The 18,530-nt window shown below is 41.6% G+C and overlaps 3 protein-coding genes across 6 annotated transcripts in view; 1 reads left to right on the forward strand and 2 right to left on the reverse strand.

Annotated features, from left to right (window-relative positions):
• Nucleotides 1–8,958, forward strand: part of phf21aa (PHD finger protein 21Aa) — a 50,632-nt gene extending 41,674 nt beyond the window's left edge. For all 4 annotated transcript variants that reach the window (XM_062548863.1, XM_062548865.1, XM_062548862.1 and 1 more), the window contains 5 exons: nt 1,565–1,737; nt 2,405–2,560; nt 3,028–3,103; nt 3,568–3,671; nt 3,870–8,958. In XM_062548863.1, coding sequence (XP_062404847.1) covers nt 1,565–1,737; nt 2,405–2,560; nt 3,028–3,103; nt 3,568–3,671; nt 3,870–4,598 — 1,238 coding nt within the window. In that variant the 3' untranslated portion in view covers nt 4,599–8,958. The remainder of the gene's footprint in view (nt 1–1,564; nt 1,738–2,404; nt 2,561–3,027; nt 3,104–3,567; nt 3,672–3,869) is intronic.
• Nucleotides 8,959–9,293: 335 nt separating this feature from the next.
• Nucleotides 9,294–14,228, reverse strand: zgc:110699 (uncharacterized protein LOC325371 homolog). Its single transcript, XM_062548867.1, has 7 exons — nt 14,153–14,228; nt 13,824–13,902; nt 13,599–13,655; nt 13,450–13,523; nt 13,204–13,348; nt 12,663–12,756; nt 9,294–10,121 (listed from the first exon to the last, which is right to left on the reverse strand). The coding sequence occupies exons 2-7, from the start codon at nt 13,900–13,902 to the stop codon at nt 9,932–9,934; spliced, it is 639 nt and encodes a 212-aa protein (XP_062404851.1). The 5' UTR covers nt 14,153–14,228; the 3' UTR covers nt 9,294–9,931.
• Nucleotides 14,229–16,475: 2,247 nt separating this feature from the next.
• harbi1 (harbinger transposase derived 1) lies at nt 16,476–18,519 on the reverse strand. The gene is made up of 2 exons (XM_062548990.1): nt 17,347–18,519; nt 16,476–17,250 (listed from the first exon to the last, which is right to left on the reverse strand). Exons 1-2 carry the CDS (start codon nt 18,014–18,016, stop codon nt 16,874–16,876), a joined length of 1,047 nt encoding a protein of 348 aa, XP_062404974.1. The 5' UTR covers nt 18,017–18,519; the 3' UTR covers nt 16,476–16,873.
• Nucleotides 18,520–18,530: the final 11 nt, after the last annotated feature.

An 18,530-nucleotide genomic window follows, 5' to 3' on the forward strand; every position in this document is an offset into this window, starting at 1 on the left:
TAAAAGCCATCTGTGTGTGCTCTGGTGAGCCTTCTCCCTCTCCACATGATTGGTCATTTCCCATGAAGCACTAGACGTGAGTTCAGAAGCGTGGTAGTGCACCACTAGACGTGAGTTCAGAAGCGTGGTAGTGCACCACTAGACGCGAGTTCAGAAGCGTGGTAGTGCACTACTAGACGCGAGTTCAGAAGCGTGGTAGTGCACTACTAGACGTGAGTTCAGAAGCGTGGTAGTGCACTACTAGACGTGAGTTCAGAAGCGTGGTAGTGCACTACTAGGTGTGAGTTCAGAAGCGTGGTAGTGCTTCCTTTTTTTGACAAGTTACATATGGTGTTTGCTGCTATCTACGGTTTCGGCTATCCAAAACACGGTCGCTTCCCCCTCGGATACAGGGGCCTACTGTCATTCAGCTACGCTCTGTCAAAACATGGTACGTTTTCTACAGTTGATCAAAGAAGATAGTCTTTAAAGAAGAACCGCTATTTTTCTGCTGTTTTTTGTGTTTTATGCTCATGAATATGATGTGGTTTGTTATACCCAAGTCGAGCCAAAGATGCATGCTTGCCCTGCTAACATTTAATACTATCGCTAATGCTGATGCTTGCTGATGGTGAAAATGTCCATATCAAAATACACTCACCAGAAAACAAATATTTAGGCCTACATTACATTAGAGCACCTTTTCATATTGTTCAGTGACACACAACTTTGTCAGTTAGACTCTCTGGTGTAACCAGCAGACTGTTATGTAATGTCCTTAGCACCTGGTCTGAGGCATTGTTTCAGGACTCTCTCTCTCTCTCTCTCATGTGTTTGACAGAAATGAATAGTGAGTGAGGGGATTTGACACACAGTCATTAGACTGGCCAACAGTTGTACAACACATTCCATGAGTGGGGACAGCCTGGCACAGCTCCACTCTGGCTCCTCAACTCTACTCTGTGTCTCATAAACTTAAACCTCCACAGCTCCACTCTGGCTCCTCAACTCCACAGTCTCTCTGTGTTTCATAAACTTAAACCTCAACATTCCATTTATTCAAAGTGAAAGAGCAGAGATGTTTTATTATCTGGCATAGGACTTTGTCAAGTGAGGAAAATGAGCAAATGGTGGTAAAGAAGTTGACAAATTTCTATTTGACATAAACCAGGTGAGTATACAGATCAACATGAACATACTATATCTGTCTCTTTTTTGTAGCAGAGAATGAATAAGCAAAACAGAAATAATGAAAGAAGCCATAGGTTGCTAACAGCAACATAAGAGCAGTGTGATGCGTGTGTCTGTTGTTTGTCCTCACACTCTCTCTGGGTGGAGACCTGAGTTTACTGTTTGATGCTGGCTGGTGCTGTGCTTCCCTGTCCCCTAACTAACCCGATATTCCCCACTCACCCGATGCTTACCTAATCTCTGCTTCGCCTCCTTTCTCTGTGCTAGCCAATGAGGACTCCTTGTCAAAGGTATGTCAGACAAATGTTTGCTTTTCTGTTCCCTGCTTCCTTTTTTTGTTTTTTCCTTTTTTTTTTTGTTTTGGTTTTTGTCCCGTCTGTCTCATCTCATTCAGGTCGCCCTCCTAAATACAGCAGTGTGTCGGAGTTGGGCCTTCATCCCCCCGCCATCCCCACCGGCCGCCACTCGGCCCCCCAGGCCCCCAGGGGCCCCGACTCCGGCTCCGGGGGGCCTTCTTTACCCGTCCACCCACACACTCTTCCTCTGCCCAGCCCCAGCTCTGGGGATGTAAGTAGCTGCCAGAGTCTCCATGGCACACTAGCTCCAGGAGGAAGCACACACGTCACGTTCAGTAGCTCATTACAGCCAGCCCAGGCAGCCTGTTTTATGTCCATGGGAATCGGCCGTGGATTTAGTCCAGTTTGGCTTGATGGATTATGCTGCTCTCAGAACACACTGCAACCACAGTAGTGCCCTTGAAGAAATCCTCCTCAGCTCCATAACACACCTCCATCCATCACCTTTTGTCCTTTTCTGTGTTGAGGATGTCCATGGCCTTACAAAGTGAACAGTTGCCTGTCCCCTCCCTGACTCCCCACTTGCCCATGTTAGGGTTGCTTTATTTGTATTTTTTAGTTTGGAGAGAAAAGAGTTGCCCACTCATAGACATTTCTAGTTTCTAGTAGACATTTTAGAGCAGAGCCAATTTTGTAGCCCAAGTTGTACTGTACGGCATGAAAACATGTCCACTATTCTACTTGTTTTTATAAGATTCACAGCAGCTATTCATAGTTTTGGGGAAGCCTGATACTGCAGATTATTGTGCGATATGGATGGGTCACACAAAGCCAATCCCAGAGCCTACAGTACCTCCCTTGTGCTCCCCATTAGCTTCACTGTAGCTGGTAGAGCAGCGAGCAGCTCTGATACTGATTGGTGCCATTCTTCCTGACAGGGAGATATCCATGAGGACTTCTGCACTGTGTGCAGACGCAGTGGTCAGTTGCTAATGTGTGATACATGCTCACGTGTCTTTCATCTGGACTGCCTGGATCCACCCCTGAAAACCATTCCCAAGGGCATGTGGATTTGCCCAAAATGCCATGATCAGGTAATTGCCTACTCCTTAAAGAGCCAGTGGCCTTCATTCAGGGGTGAGGTGTCAAAAGCAGTGAGGGTAGATGACCAACCGTGTATATACAGTAACCCAGCATCAGAGTAGGCATCCATTTTGAAGGCTGTTCCCTACTTTGTAAGTTTAGTTGTGTCTTCTGTTTTGGACATCCATGTTTCATTTTTTATTATTAGTCTAATTTTATTTTTAGTCAAAATTACATTTTCACTGTTAAATTTTATTTTTGTCCGTGTGGTTTGAGTGAGTGGTCAAGTTATCCGTCAAAACTAGCTTGTGGGTAAGAAAATAAGAAAGGTTTGTATATCCCAGTACGGTATCAGGTTGGTATTATGACTATACCTTCATAACATCATTTTACATTATTGTGTGTATAATGGTGCTGTCCCTCATCATTTTGGAATACTTTAAGAGGGAACTTAACTTCACCTCTTTTTGCTTGATAGATGATGAAGAAGGAAGAAGCAATCCCATGGCCTGGAACACTTGCTATAGTCCATTCATATATTGCATACAAAGAAGGTGAGGTTTAACAGTAAACGAGCCGTTTGTAACATTGATGGACCACAGTGGCTTATGTGTAGTATAGTGCATGATGGGTGCAGTAGCTGTGTCTGTCTGGATCATAGCTGGCTCTCGTGTGTGTTTCTTGGTCACGGTCAGAACCACTCCTCTCCCCAGACAGCGGACGCTGTAGCCTGAAATCTTGACATGTTTGTCAGTCTGATGGATGAAATGACCAGGCTGAGGAACTCCTCAGCTGCTGATGTAGAACTGCAGTATAACAGCACTGACAGAAGGCCACTCTGACAGTGATAATGGATCTGACAGCATGAGTCAGATAATCCCTTAAGACATACATTCATTTCTATATATTCAAATCATTAGTCATATAATACAATAACACGTATGATGATTTCTATAGTATCAGGGCCACTGTTCAAAAAATATTCTGTAATATCTCGTATATTTTATTTTCCTAACAGCAAAAGAGGAGGAGAAGCAGAAACTGGTGAAATGGAGGGAGGATCTGAGGCAAGAAAGGGAGCATCTTGAACAAAGAGTCAAACAGCTGAGCAGCTCAATAACAGTAAGACTCCAGAATACAAAATAGTCTTCATTTTCTGTCTGTCTTTACACACTTGCACTGAAGTATTTTGTACTTAGTTTCTGAGTTATTTGAAAGTAAACGCTGCAAAACACAATTTCAATGCTTTTGGCAGACTGTACAGTCCCTTTGTTTGGGCCTTATGTGTGAGTAAGCTATGCCTTTGACCTTTCCCAAAAGAAATGCATGGAGACCAAGAACACAGTGCTTGCACGCCAGAAGGATATGCAGGTGTCTCTGGAGAAAGTCAAGGGTCTGGTCCGCCTCATCCAAGGCATCTGCCTCCCGCCCCTTCCTGAAGCACCATCCAATCCCAGCGGCCTGGGCATCTGCCTCCCGCCCCTTCCTGAAGCACCATCCAACCCCAGCGGCCTGGGCATCTGCCTCCCGCCCCTTCCTGAAGCACCATCCAACCCCAGCGGCCTGGGCATCTGCCTCCCGCCCCTTCCTGAAGCACCATCCAACCCCAGCGGCCTGGGCATCTGCCTCCCGCCCCTTCCTGAAGCACCACCCAACCCCAGCGGCCTGGGCATCTGCGTCCCGCCCCTTCCTGAAGCACCATCCAACCCCAGCGGCCTGGGCATCTGCCTCCCGCCCCTTCCTGAAGCACCACCCAACCCCAGTGGCCTGGCTAACGGTGACACAGACCTGCCCAGCTCCAAGCACACACACTGTGGGAGCGTCAGTGACAACATCAACGGTAACAGTAACAGCAACAGCAACAGCAGCAGCAGCAGCAGCAGCACGGACATCTCAAAGAATGGCAACACAGATGAGCAAGAGGAGCAGGAGAAGGAGGAGGACGTCCTCAACAGCACTGGCAACAGCAGTAACCTCAGCAAAGCCCCGGACGCGGAGCCCCCTCCAGCCCAGGCAATACCCCCCAGACCTGTGGAGGGAGCCAAATAACACCTAGCCATCTGTGGACAACTGTGAGCTACCCGTCTAGGAAAACCCCTTCAGCACCTTGGTAAGGTGTCCAAAGTTGCCAATCAAAGTACAGTTTCTTTTTTCATCTCGTCATTGAAGTGTCCGTGAGGATGGGTTTCCTGACTGCCAGTCAGAGAGGCCGAGGCGTTTGTCCAGTACCAGCAGTATGTAATTTCAAGGTCTATAACGTCAGTGTAGAGGATGATCAAGGTCTACTAACGTCAGTGTAAAGGAGGATCCTGATGACTCTAATGAACAACGCTAGTAATAATAATAGTAATAAAGGTTTCAAACATCACGCCAACGTGTGCCTGCAACAGTCGCCGTAGCGCCTCTTTATGGGGATGGGTCTTTAGGGGGCATCGCTCTGCAGTGAGAGAGATCTGAATTCCCATTTGAAGCTTCTTCACCAACCTCTCCACCATTCTGAAACCAAAACACAGCTCTGCAGCGGTCATCAAGCAAGCAACTCCTCAGTGTATTTCTCCTGTTTCTTTCATTATTGTGTCTGACAAGCATCTGTCATTCTTACCACTGGCTCACCAACTATGTCCTTTTCCTACATCCAGTCATCACGACTAACTCCCCAAAAGCTCATGCTCCAAAGGGACCCCATCCCAATAATCTGAAGGCTAGGTGGATTCCCGTCTGCACCAGTGCTCATTGTGTACGAGATACATGCCATAGTTTTTTTAGCCAGTGTTTTGGATTTGTGTGGTCACATGCCAATGGACTTAATTCTGGCCTTGGTCTGGATTCTATTCTTCATCTCTTCGTCTTTTTTACATCCTGAAGCACTGCTGACAAGAACTGTGCTGTTAAGGCCGTGGAGATGAATGGGTTCAAGAGGGGATGAGAGTTGATGGTTGAAGATGACTTGGATGGTGTACATTAGTGCAGATCTCATCTCAGGCTTGTTCAACTCACACCCAACTGCTAAGCGAAGACCTTTCGCTAAAGATCAGCAGGTTTAGTAAGCGATATAGAAGAAGTACCTGTCAAAGTGCTATGGGCGTTCTTTTTTTGGGGGGTGGGGATGGGGAACTTGAAGCTTTTGCTCAAACATTTGAAGTTAAAGGTAAAAGGAGAGAACAATGATTTACGTTATTTTTTACATATGTGGGGAAAATATTCAGGTCTTCCTAGTGTTGAAATGTTAAGGTACAAATCTTTACAAGTGCATTTCTGTTTCATAAAACAATTATTTCTAATTAAAGTGGTAGGACTGGAAACATTCTGTAAATATATTTTCTTTATTTTTTTAAGATTAACTTTGCATATAATTTGTTGAATTCTCAACTGCCAAATGTTTCTGAATCCAAATATAGCAGGGAAATGTCTTAAGTTCTTAATGGAATCTGAACATAATGTACCTGAAGGTTGTGCATAACCAAGAACATCTGTAACAGGTACTGCTTCTGTAAGACTTGACCCTTGGAGTGAAGAAGAAGATATCATTATCAGAGAGTCCAGCTAGAAGAGCGGTGCAACCACTACGGCTTGCTTGTGAATGACCATGCCTTTATTATGTGACCATTTTGATTTGCCAACTGCAGTTAGTGATATTCTGTATTGTCCTAGCTGACTTATGGTGACATGGAAAACCTGTCCCATTGAACTTCCTACATTTCCATATTATGCACACTGGTCTCAAATTTATGATCAAATCAATATTAGTCAGTTTAACACTGACGTAGCATCTTAAGGGCTTTCTTTATTGTTTTGGTTTCTCAGTTGCCGTGGTTTCTTATCTTGAAAAGAGCAATTAGGACCCCTATAAGCACAAGAGTGATGGCTTGACAGTCACAACATAATATGCTGGTGTAGTACTTAATCTGGAGTACTGTTTTGTATATTCCCATATTTAATGCATCTAGATCAAACGTTTGGACCTTTATCTGGAGCCTATGACCACCCCTTCATATTAAAAATGGTGCGGTGAACACAGGACTACCAGAGCCTAAAAAATAATAATTCTTTGTGAATGACATTTGTTCTCAATTTGTTGGGTTGTCTTATGTAAAGGTCATTACTGGTGGTTTCCCTCATGACTTTCTCCATAATCTCTATGTCTCATCTCTTAAATGACAGAAAACGACTATAGTAGAGAGCACAACCGTATAGGCCTACTCATGTTCTCCTCATGGGTACTTATCACAGAGGGCAGCAGGCACGTGTGAGTTAGGACCAGTGTTGTTTTCATGTGTTATGTCTTGTGTTTTCTACAGTATGTGCACACTGCTGCGCTCACCTCTTCTTTTGGGCCTTTAGTAGCATTAGACATCTCCTATATTGCGACTGCCTTAAGAAATAATGTTCATCATGTTTTCCAGAAGTGGTGTGTTTGGTTCATGTATTGTTGGTCTTTACTTTTCATTGTCTTAAAGAATGTTTGTGTGTGGTGTATCTCTTCATCAAAATAATCTTCCTTTGCTTAAAATAGAGAACGGATTCTCACAGGGAGAGGGAGGGCTGGGCATAGGGACTGCCTGCTTTTGTTTTCTGATGAAGTGTAGTGTGAGGTCAGTGCCTAAATATGTGTCCTTCTGTAGTTGATTATGGAGTGCCCTATGTGTCATAAAGAGAATATTACATTGAACAGTTACAGACAAGCCACATTATTTTTTCGGTTTCACAACAACTTTATTTGTAAATATACTACAGCACTTTCAGAACCTTATTAGTATTATTATATTATTTTCATAACACCTTTGTACCATTTTTATTTATTTCCGGGGTAAGACTTTAGTTACAATCCCTTGTAGTGTGTTGTTCTGTGAACTGATATTATTTTTACATTTTGATCTGAGTTGAAACAAATATAATACTTCAAGGCAACAATTTCCATGACTTTCAGAAATAGGGCTGGTTATTTGAAGCCAGGCAAGTTGCAAGTGAACAGACAAAATCAAAAGATATATCTTTATATAAAAATATCATTGTACGATATTTGAGGACTGTTGTTGTCATGCTTTGTCTTTTAATATTTTATTTTGTAGGAATTCATTTATTTTGCTTTTTAAGTGATTACTGCTTGAAAATGCCAGGATTGGTCAATGTGCATTTCAGCTTTGCTTCTCCATGTGCTGCAATTTAAAAGCACTGGTAACTCTGAATCGGAAGTGTGTGACTTATATGAGACCAATTTTTGAAGTGACATGAACATGGCAAAACAAATAAAGGCCATCATCTGGACCTGAATATAGTATATAGTATCTTAACATGAAACATTAAATATCGGCTATTGTGGAGTTTACAGTCATGCTAAATTTATTTCAGTCATGCCTCAAGGCAAATACTATTGTGGAGTTTACAGTCATGCTAAATCTAGTTCAGTCATGCCTCAAGGCAAATACTACTGTGAATGTCAGATATTTGTTGAACTCTTCTGGTGAAGTGCACCATTTAAATGAACGAGTATTTTCCCCCAAACCCAAAGAATATGGCCATGAGCATGTCTCTGTTTTACATGACTCAGATTTACAGAACTTCTCACATGAATATGCACCAGCAAAGTCACGGTAATAATGTTTGATGACCGCTTGCAAAGGTTTTATTTTCATTTTCTATAGCTACAAAGATTGTGTTGCAAATGAAAAAAGTGCCCAAAATTATACATATTTCTCATTATACTGGAGAGGGGGAAAATATACTAATTTTACCTCAACTATCATGTTAAAAATGAGTTGCCCATGTTTTGGAATAACGGCTGGAGCAGATACTCAGACCATGCTTGATGAATAATTAGGGTACTGTGCTTATTCAGAAAAACAATTCAGATCATTTGTTTGGATGAGAATGTGTTAAACAGTGTTAAAGAAGTACCATTTGGCTCTTTGCATGTGTTCAAGGTTCAGAATTGAAAGCAAGAGTGGGACAAACAATCTTATGATGATGGCATATGTTTCTGCTAGTTCCATATTGCATACACTTACAGGACCTGTCCTAAAGGAAGCTGATGAATATCAAAACATTAAAATAGGTGTTAAAAGATAAATGCCCCCCTGTGCAAGTATACTTGTGTGCTGAAAGTGAGATTTTCTATGTCGTCTGTTTCCCCCCTGTTCACAACAGTGCATTACAGTCTGCAACATAATGTTGTTTATTGAACTGTTCTCTCTCAGCTCATCTAAACACAACTGTGACCTTTCTGCACCCACAGCAGTCATATCAAGCCCTTTGGTAATGTGCATTACCTTCTCCCACTGGATGTTGTGCTAAGAGTTGTTTATGGTATGGTCAAATTCTGGTACTTCCTCTTAGGTTCTTTGTTTGGCGTAGAGACACAAAAACAAGAGGTATGCTTGATGTGCTGCAAACTTTGGAAATTATTTATTACACAATCTACATATTGTTATCTACATCTTGTAAAAAAGGTTAATTGTATTTTTCATGGGGTTTTGAATACTATCACTTTTTATTTTTACAGCATATATGTTACCAACTCTTTGTCACATTCTGTTGGCATCCTGTGTTATACCAGATGTTTGTGAGTTTCTTTACCTCTGTCATGTACTTGAGCCTCTGTTGTGATAAATTATTTGAATGCAGTGTTTACCTGACGTTCTAGCAGAGCATCAAAAGAAGTGGAGATTTTAGGAGCATTTGATCAATTTGTATTTATTTATTTTACCATTTTTGCAATTAAAATGACAAAGCAATGCTTTGTGTTCTTATTTGATTACACTCCTCATTTCACTTCAACTGGTTTATAAAGGATGTGGTCATACTGTACTCATATACAAATATGTATTAGAGGTTTACAGTAATATCAGAGCAAAAAACATGTGAAACATGAATTCCAAACACATTATGATGTTTAAGATAAGTGTAGGCTAATTATGTAATCCTATGATTCAAGACATCTTTATTTGTAATTAATTTTATGTTGTAACAAAAACAAAAAACATAACTTATATTCAGCTCAAAAGCAATTGAAAGTTAAACATATGTTATATAGAATTTGTACCTACTCATTATAACCCATAAATTAATTTCAGTTCACCATCTACATCTGTGCTGAGATGAAGATTAGAAAAGATAATGTTCTAGTTTGACTGCAGTTGCTCTGCCACAGACTGGAGGATTCTTCTGCTGCAGAGTAGGATATTCTTTAATGGTTTCGCCTCACCCACAGTTGCCCACATCACAGTCTCCGACTGAATGCATGTTGGTCAGTAATGCCCTCTGAAAACTTGATCATGCTCTCCAAAGGGACCTTCACACTAGTTGGACATTCCCCATTCTCTCTTACGGTACTGTGCTCTCCCACATAGATGAGGTGACATTTCTTCATCTAGAGTGTGCAAAAGTCACCACTGCATGGTCTTGCTGCGTGTGAGCTTATTCTTGAGTGCGTGCCTCATCTGTAGCATACGTGAACATTTATCCAGGGCGAGCAGATGTCTGTTGAACTCCACGCGAACCTCTCGAATCAGCTGACTCACAGCAATCTCCACAGAAGAAGTGCTCTCGGCCACGGACAACTCAAAGAAGCTGCACCTGCATGGAACATTGAAACACCTGCAGCTTGACAAAAGGGAAGGTTAATGATGCAGATCTGCAACTTTAAAAACTAGTAAAAAGATTTAATTAACTAGGAGCTTCAGTTTTGGCAGTCTTACATGAATCAAATTATCAGTAATTCTATTGTACAATTACAGGTAGTTTGTGATTTCAGACCTCCGCTGAAGGTGAGCACTAAGCCAAGTCTGACGTCATAACTCACCATAGCACTATGCTAGGAGCTGTGGGTCTCCCTAAGAAGCCTGATTCAACAGTTTAAACAGCAAGGCAAGTGAACAATAAGTACCATCGCTTTCATCTTTTGACTATTATGTGTAGTGACAGATCAACAGTATATGTCCCTAGGGATGGAATTCCACAACATTTGGCGTACATCCACTGAATGTGTTGATGCAAATCTTGTGAACTTAGAACCATCCCAAGGTATTGGCAGAGGTATGTCTTGAGATGCCAGCTGCTGCAGTGCCCCCTATGTAATTTCATCAAATTTGCCACACATTCCAAGAATGTTTTCTATGCGAGTTCGAGTTTAATTTTGTGAAGATTGCACCTCCTGTTATATTAGGATATTAGTTAAGCACTATAGTTATTCCACATGAAATGATCCAATTTGGGAAAACCTTGCCGCTCTACCCCCTTCCATTGTCTTTAGATTGATATTGTCTACATCGCAAAGGAAGGGCTGCACAGTTATACTTCCAAATTCTGAATATTTCCATGAGTGTACACATACCCAACTTTCAGAGAAGTGGCCATTTTGGTAACATCAAACTAGGTTATCTTAGTAACCACTTCAAACTCCACTGTGCCAACAGTGTCATTCACATGTCAGACACTTGACATCTGTCACATCGGTCAAATGACAATTACCTAAATATGGGTTAATTTGCAAAAACACCAATGAACCCATATTTACCCTTCTGGAGCTTTTTACCAGTTTTGGCAAGTCCTTAAAGAGGAACTTCCCCTACAACTTTAGCGTGTATATTTTACAACACTCCTCAATCGGTCAGTCTGCCTTTTCATGAGCATGATCGTGAGGCTGCAATACTTTCTGTTTGTCAGTGCACTGGCCCGGTGGCACAAACTTAAGCATGATTTTTCTGCTCACAGGCACTTGGGGGAAGCGAGACAGCCATCATTCAAAACGGAATAAGTAAAATAACCATTCCAATGACTCTGACTCTGATCAGTCAGTAAATTAAGCCAAAAAAAACTTGCATAGTTCATCTTAAAGATATTTTTTGCGTCCCGGTTTTTTTTCTCTTGTAAATAGTAAAAGTTAATTGATGATTCCCAGGACACTTAAAGACTGGGCTGCATGAAACTTGATGGGCATGTAGCCCCACAAGGATGACACGGAACCATTGTTTTGATCTATCGCCCACCCACTGCACTGGGCCCCCAAAAGGAGGGTAGGCCGGGCACAGTTTTGAATATTTTGAGAACCGTAGGGACAAGGGGCCATGTCAACCCATCCCATGTCCACTTATTTGAGGTATAGCACCACCTAGTTAAAAATGAAAAAGCAAAAACAAGGGGGTTGTTATGGCCGGTATGTTTGGCTGACACACACATGCATACACACATAAAACCACACACACATGCAGGCATTCTGAACGCTTACAGTCACCCTGTAAGGTGATGTTGAAGTCTGTGTTCTTGTGCAAGCACTTTATTGATCTTGTTAAAACAAATCTAAATGATTTTTCTCTGGAAAATGGAGGATTTCCAAATGGTCTACTATATGTGTAATATCACTCGCTCTATTAGTGTATATCTCATCTCAATCACATTCATTTTTGTGACATTTGTATTTGTGTTGGTTTGGACATATATACAGATTTTATATATAATATTACAGATTACAGAAGAGAACTGTTAGCCCTGACGCTTTTAAGGTGACTACAAGGTGGCAATCTACACTTTGGTTTGTAGTGTATGCTATTCTTCCAGGAGGGTCATAAATCTTTGTCTTTTTACAGATAATCCCATATTTAGGCCATTGTCAATTGACAGGCGTGACAGATGACACTGTAAAGTATAGACTGTTAGCACACCAGACTTTACGCTTGCGTTTGAAGTAGTTACTGAGATTAAACTAGTCTGGAGTTGCCAAACACACTCTTCATGAAATGGGGAAAATGTGGAGGTATAATTGTGCAGGCCTTGGACATGTAGAGGCACAATATCACTAAATAAACATGTGAGGGGGTCGAGTGGGAGTCACTGGTTCATTTCACATAGAATGACCCTATGTGAAATGTTGACCCATGAACAGTGCTTTTGAATTGAAGTCAGTTATTGGCGGAAATTATTAATTACAAAATGCGGTTTCTATTTTACTTTACTTAAGCCTAAGCATGTTTGCTTATATTCAAGTCAATCAGTGCTTTCACAAGTCAGACAACTAATCAGCTACTGTATATTTTGCTGAATGGCACCAGACAAATGAATGATTGAAATCTGATGCAACATGCAAGTGCTTTTGATGTCTAAAACTGAGTAGAGTGGGACCTCAGATCCGCAGCCAAAGCCTGCCCTTCTTCTCTCCGCACTAGACGGCCATTTTCTATGTCACACTTGTTAGCAACAATCACTGTGGGGATACCTGCCAACAGAAAATGACAATGGACAGAGATTTACTTTCCATTCCTCTCTCTCCTTCTCTTTGCCTCTCTCTCTCTCTCTCTCTCTCTCTCTCTCTCTCTCTCACACACACACACACACACACACACACACACACACACACACACACACACACACACACACACACACACCACACTCCACCTCTGTTTAATGTACCTGTGTCAGTGGGAATTCTTGAAGTAAAACAGACAGTTGTTAAAATGACAACTTAGCAGACAAATTCTGCACATTCCCCTATAAAGAATGATGTAAAGAGTCGAGCAGCTAATCCTGTTCAAATTATTGGATCTTACATCCTTCAGCAGAGACATATACTGTGTGTGTGTGTGTGTGTGTGTGTGTGTGTGTGTGTGTGAGAGAGAGAGAGAGAGAGAGAGAGAGAGAGAGAGAGAGAGAGAAAGTATTTTACCCAGAGTCTGTTTGACATGGTCAATGAGCCTTTTCAGACGTGAGACATATTCAAAGCTGCCGCGGTCAGTGACAGAGTACATGATAAGAAATCCATCTCCCCATTTGATGGAACTTTCCAACGAGTTTGCAGCTGGACCCACACACTCCAACAAGGGGAGAGACCAAATAAAACAGAATGATTTCAGAGAAAAGGACTGGGTGACTTGTTAATAGGATATTATAAGTGCAATATATAACATAATACCTTGTTTACTGTATCTAATATTTCTAGATCAATAGCTTCTTTATCAACCACTTTCCTGCATCCATATGTCACCTCTGGCAAAATAGACAAAAAACGTCATTATATGGACACTGAGTGGCAAAATAAATTCTCAAAGGCTGAGTTCATACCCTTTTTGTGGTCGTATTCTCCAATGAACCGCCTGGTGATGAATCTGACACACAGCGCTTTAGTTAAACAAAGCAGACGGTAAGCAGATACCCACAGAAATGATATCTTAAATACTTTCCAAACAACACACTCCCTTAAATAGACTAAAATGCTATTCACAACGAGGTTGGCTAACGGGCACATTAGCCAGACTAACGTGAAACAAACATTGACCCCGTCGTTACCAGTTTTCCCGCAGTTGTCACGTCCAAGAATGACCAATTTTGCTCTGGTCATTTTTCTTGCAGCTCCAGAGTCAGTCATCTTCAAATAGAATGACACAGAATAACAATAACCAGCCTACAGGCCTAGACACCTACATACATTGTGATACATTTCCAAACTATATGAATGCAAAGTTATGTAATGACTGTGAAGTTTTTACCCATGCGTGGCACACTTGCTGTTTATTTACGGAGCAACTTTGTTCATTATTCAACAAATGTAACAACAACACGAGAGAATTTCGTAATTGTATTGTATCCGACCAAATCATTTTAATATGTCAACTTACCGCTCCAGAGACTCAAGCGCATCTATCAATGGAATCAGCGTTGACAGTGCGCCAGGCAAGCCCAGCTCCGCAGAATTTCAGAAGAGTGAACCGATCTAAGCTTCACCACTACTCCCTTGCTGAATCCATTCTTAGAAAGACGTTGTTTTTTCTTGTATGGACAAAAGAATATATTCTTTCCGATGATCTTCTGCTCTTATCCCACCGACTATTGTCACATTCAGCTCTCTTTCAACTTCAAATTATTTCGGCCTTTTGTGAGACCCATTCCAGATCTCATTAAAGAGTCAACTGATTTATTGTTGATGACAGCGAAGCATGCTGCGCAGTGTAGACAGTCTCATCCGAGGAGGACCTAATAGACATGGGGAGTGACATTTTCCCAAGAAAGTGATCAGAGCCCTTAAACCCTCAAAGCTTTTAGCCTTTTTTCTATAATTTTTTAAATATTTTTTTCAGATCATTCATGCTTGACCCAGGTCATATTGCTTTAGCTCTATCATTTCCAAATGTCAGGCATGATATAATCATTCTTGAAAGACATCTTAATAAGAAACATAGACACTGTACAAAAAATAGTAGGCTAGTGTAACCCTGTTAAACTTCAGAACATAAACAAAAGATGCCTTAAAGTTTTAAATAATAAACTCAAACTGGATTCACTATTTACATCAACTTACTGTTTTAAGTTTAGCCGAGCTTCGAATGACACTCTTAACCGAATATGTGCAATGATTTTAAAGTTAGAAAATATTTACAACTCATCAAAATGTATATTGTTGACTTGAACCAATTACTGATTTCAATTTACTTAGCCTATGATAGTTGATAGAAGTCTAAATACTGTATCACTTTTCTAGTGATATACTTTCAACATTTTCATTGTTTGGACTCATGATGAAACATAGCTGAAACACCACCTTTGAGGCAAAAGCTATTAGGCCTATTATATTGTAACACCACTGACTTCTCCCCAGGAATTTGCGCAGAGGTTGAAGTTAAGTCAAAGGGTTATTTATTGCCTACAGCAAAAAGGGCAGAAGGCCTGTGGCATGCTGGCACTACACGGTGCTCCTCTAATATGCTGGACCAACACAAGCTGTTTAGATGGTGGAGTACACATCTTATTTCCACAATAGCCTAGTGCAAAATCCAAAAGTACGCAATCCAATGTGGTTGTCCTAAAGGGCCACAGGCTACACAAATGTGGCAAACAAAAGCAGGAGAAAGCTATAGGCACTGCTCCTCCAGCAGCCTCAAACCATTGTCTTACCCTCTCCGGACCGAGAGGACAGCTGTAATATACCAATTAGTAGTGACATCACTGAAGCCCCAGCTGTAAGTCAGTGCTTGTCCTACCACATGAAACCTGACAGATGTCACTCTGGACACTGGGCAGGTTTTAACCTCACTGTTCACAGCATGGATTCACAGCAAGCAGCACATTTATTCACTGATAACTTTAAACAAGATTCAAATATACTGAGTATCAGTCAACCACCAGACCTTTAAAAGGATAATTGATCAAACCCTAAAAGGCCGAGGTTTAGTATTTGCAAATGGGTTAGCGCAAGGTATTCTAAACTGTAAAAATCCCTTGGTCAGGATCAGCACTGTCTCTGCAATCCAGCGCTCTCGGCCTTTTTGCACATGTGCGGATTTGTTTGAATGGTTTTAAATTCAAAAAGAGAATCCTGAAATCCTCAGGAACACTTAGGTTATTGCACATGATGGGTGATATTAGGTTTGCAATAACTTAGGTTATTACATATTTCCTTTTCCTGCCTTTATCTGTAATATTTATCGAAGTGAGCTCATATCTCAGCAACCCTTTCATGTATCAAGACTTTAGACCGCATTGGGAGGACCCTCAATTTGGTGACCTTTGACCTCTAGGGGGCGATGCAATTATGGTGCAATTGTTGGTGTGTATTACTCTGCCATGGAAGTGTATGGCAGCCCATAGAGCTGGCTGGTAAAAACTTGTGAAATGTGTCACACTGATTAGGGACAGTCCCATGATTAATGCCAAGTTTGCTATCGAAGATCGTTGAAGACCAGTAACCACTCGGTGAGTTGCACATTTTTAAAAACGAACGTTTATGGGGTGTTTTAAGGACAGAATCATCCTGACCCATAGCGAGCAATGCTGAATCCATACAGAGAACATTCTAAAGCAGCCAAATTGCAGCAACAGGATCAATCTTTGAGATTTCGGTGTCAACCACTCGTTTGCATAATACAGAAAACGGGATTAAAGTGTAAATACCGAACTATTCCTTTAAGGCAGGTTGCATGTGATTGGTTTATTCAAATTCACTTCAACAGAGAGGTGTCGTCCCATTTCAGAGTCCCACATTGACCTGCACCCATGGTATTTCACCCAGAGAACAGCACAGCACTGTACTGCAGAGAAGTGTCGTGTAGCCACCAACACCAACAAAAGGAAATGCACTCTTGCACTCCTAAATACATGGTTAATTCTAAAGAATAAGCTGGTGCGAGCCACTTCAATTCTTTATTCCACTGTATCAAACATATGCAACAGGGGTATCAGGAATGAGCATCCATCATTACACAGGCCTACCGTATGCATTTTGGTAAACACACTGTGATTTATTGTTTTTGTGTGAATATTTTGTGATTTTATTCTGAATATAATGAATATATGAGAATATACAAGACTATTCCTGAACGCGATCTTTGCAAAGAATACCATGTTTAGCTGAAGTGATTGAGAATGAGCTCCTGGCGTATTCTGTGTGCCTCAGAGTCCACAGTGTCTGGGTGTTCAGTCATTTCATCCGACTGGTCTTTAGCCTCCGTCCTCTCAAAGGTCCACGCGTCTAGCCCTGACTGAAGAGAGACATTGTGAAGAACACAGCAGGCTAAGATTATGTTCGCGCACTTCTCAGGTGAGTACTGCAGGTAGCCCTTGGAGCCATCTAGACAACGAAATCGTGTCTGTATGGCTCTGAATGTGCGATCGACAATCTCATGTGTGGATGTGTGGGCCAGGTTGTAGCGGTGATCAGCAGGAGTGTCTGGATTCTGTACAGGGGTCATCAACCATTTCTTCAGTGGGTAGCAGTTGTCCCCTAAAATACATAAGAATGATTTGGGTAAGTAACCAGTTCAACAGCCACAACCAACACATTTGGGAAAGAAGTCAGGAAGGAGTTGCCATGCCCTACCTAATAACCAGCCTTCCTCCTTGTCTTGCTCCTCAAAATACTTTAAGACAGAAGACTGTTTAAATATGGATTCATCCTGCAGACTCCCAGGCCAATGTGTCTCAGCGCATAGCAAAAGTCCCCTTGCATCGCAAACAATCTGGCAGTTGATTGAATGAAAGCCTTTCTTATTAACATAAGATGAGTCTTCAGCATTGGGGGCTTTGATGGCTATATGACCACAGTCTACTACGCCGATGACATTAGGTATTCCAGCTACCCTGTAGAACTCCTCTTTGGACTGCTGCTTGGTGGAATCATCTCTAGTAAAACAAATGAATTCTGCTGACTTCTCAATTAACGCTTTAGTAACGTTGGTAACACAGCGACTCATGGAGGCTTGGCTGATGCCTATAGCGTCTCCCATCTTGCTCTGAAAAGACCCAGATGTGTAGAATCCGAGAGCAGCCAGAATCTGTACATCCGGACTGATGGCTCTTGATCTCTGTGTGCGTCGCGTCAGGCTGTCCCGCAACAGTTCCACCAAGTAGTAAATGAACTCTCTTGGGAAACCGAATGTTGTCAACAGGAATTCGTCGGAAACAGAGTCTATGTCAAATCTGTCCAGTGTTTTATGTCCTCTTCCATGAAGCAATAAGTCACAATCTAGTATTGCTATTGGTATTGCCATAACTGATGAATGATCTCCCCAAGTAGTAGGCCTAAGCCCACCTGTAAAATTCAGGAAAATGCCAACTTGTTCCAACTTTTGGCTACTGGATCAATTAAGATAATATCACCAACAAAGTCAAATGGCAAGTCTATATAGCTGTGGTAGACACACACAATGAATAACTAAACGTGTGATGTAGAAATTGTCCTCGCTTAACCTGTTAATCTCGCAACAATGATTCACATCCTCTTGCATTTCAAAACTAGTGCCATAAGCACAATAGCTAACCAAGCGCGCTAGTCGGCAGTAGCAACATAGCAATGGGGTTATTGCATTTCAAAGACTAATCCTGCTAATTGCCACGCGTAGTAAAATAATTTGGGTAAAACAGAGACAATGTTTAGTATACTAGCCTATTATCCCTTACTACCACATTCTTAACATTGGTTAAAATGTGTCTCGCATATGTACACAAAAAGGTCTCGCACACGTTGTTTATGTGTGACGTGTAAGTGAGTGTTTCAGTTGAATC

The sequence above is a fragment of the Sardina pilchardus genome, chromosome 11 (assembly GCF_963854185.1).
Source record: "Sardina pilchardus chromosome 11, fSarPil1.1, whole genome shotgun sequence".
Classification (NCBI taxonomy): Eukaryota; Metazoa; Chordata; class Actinopteri; order Clupeiformes; family Clupeidae; genus Sardina; species Sardina pilchardus.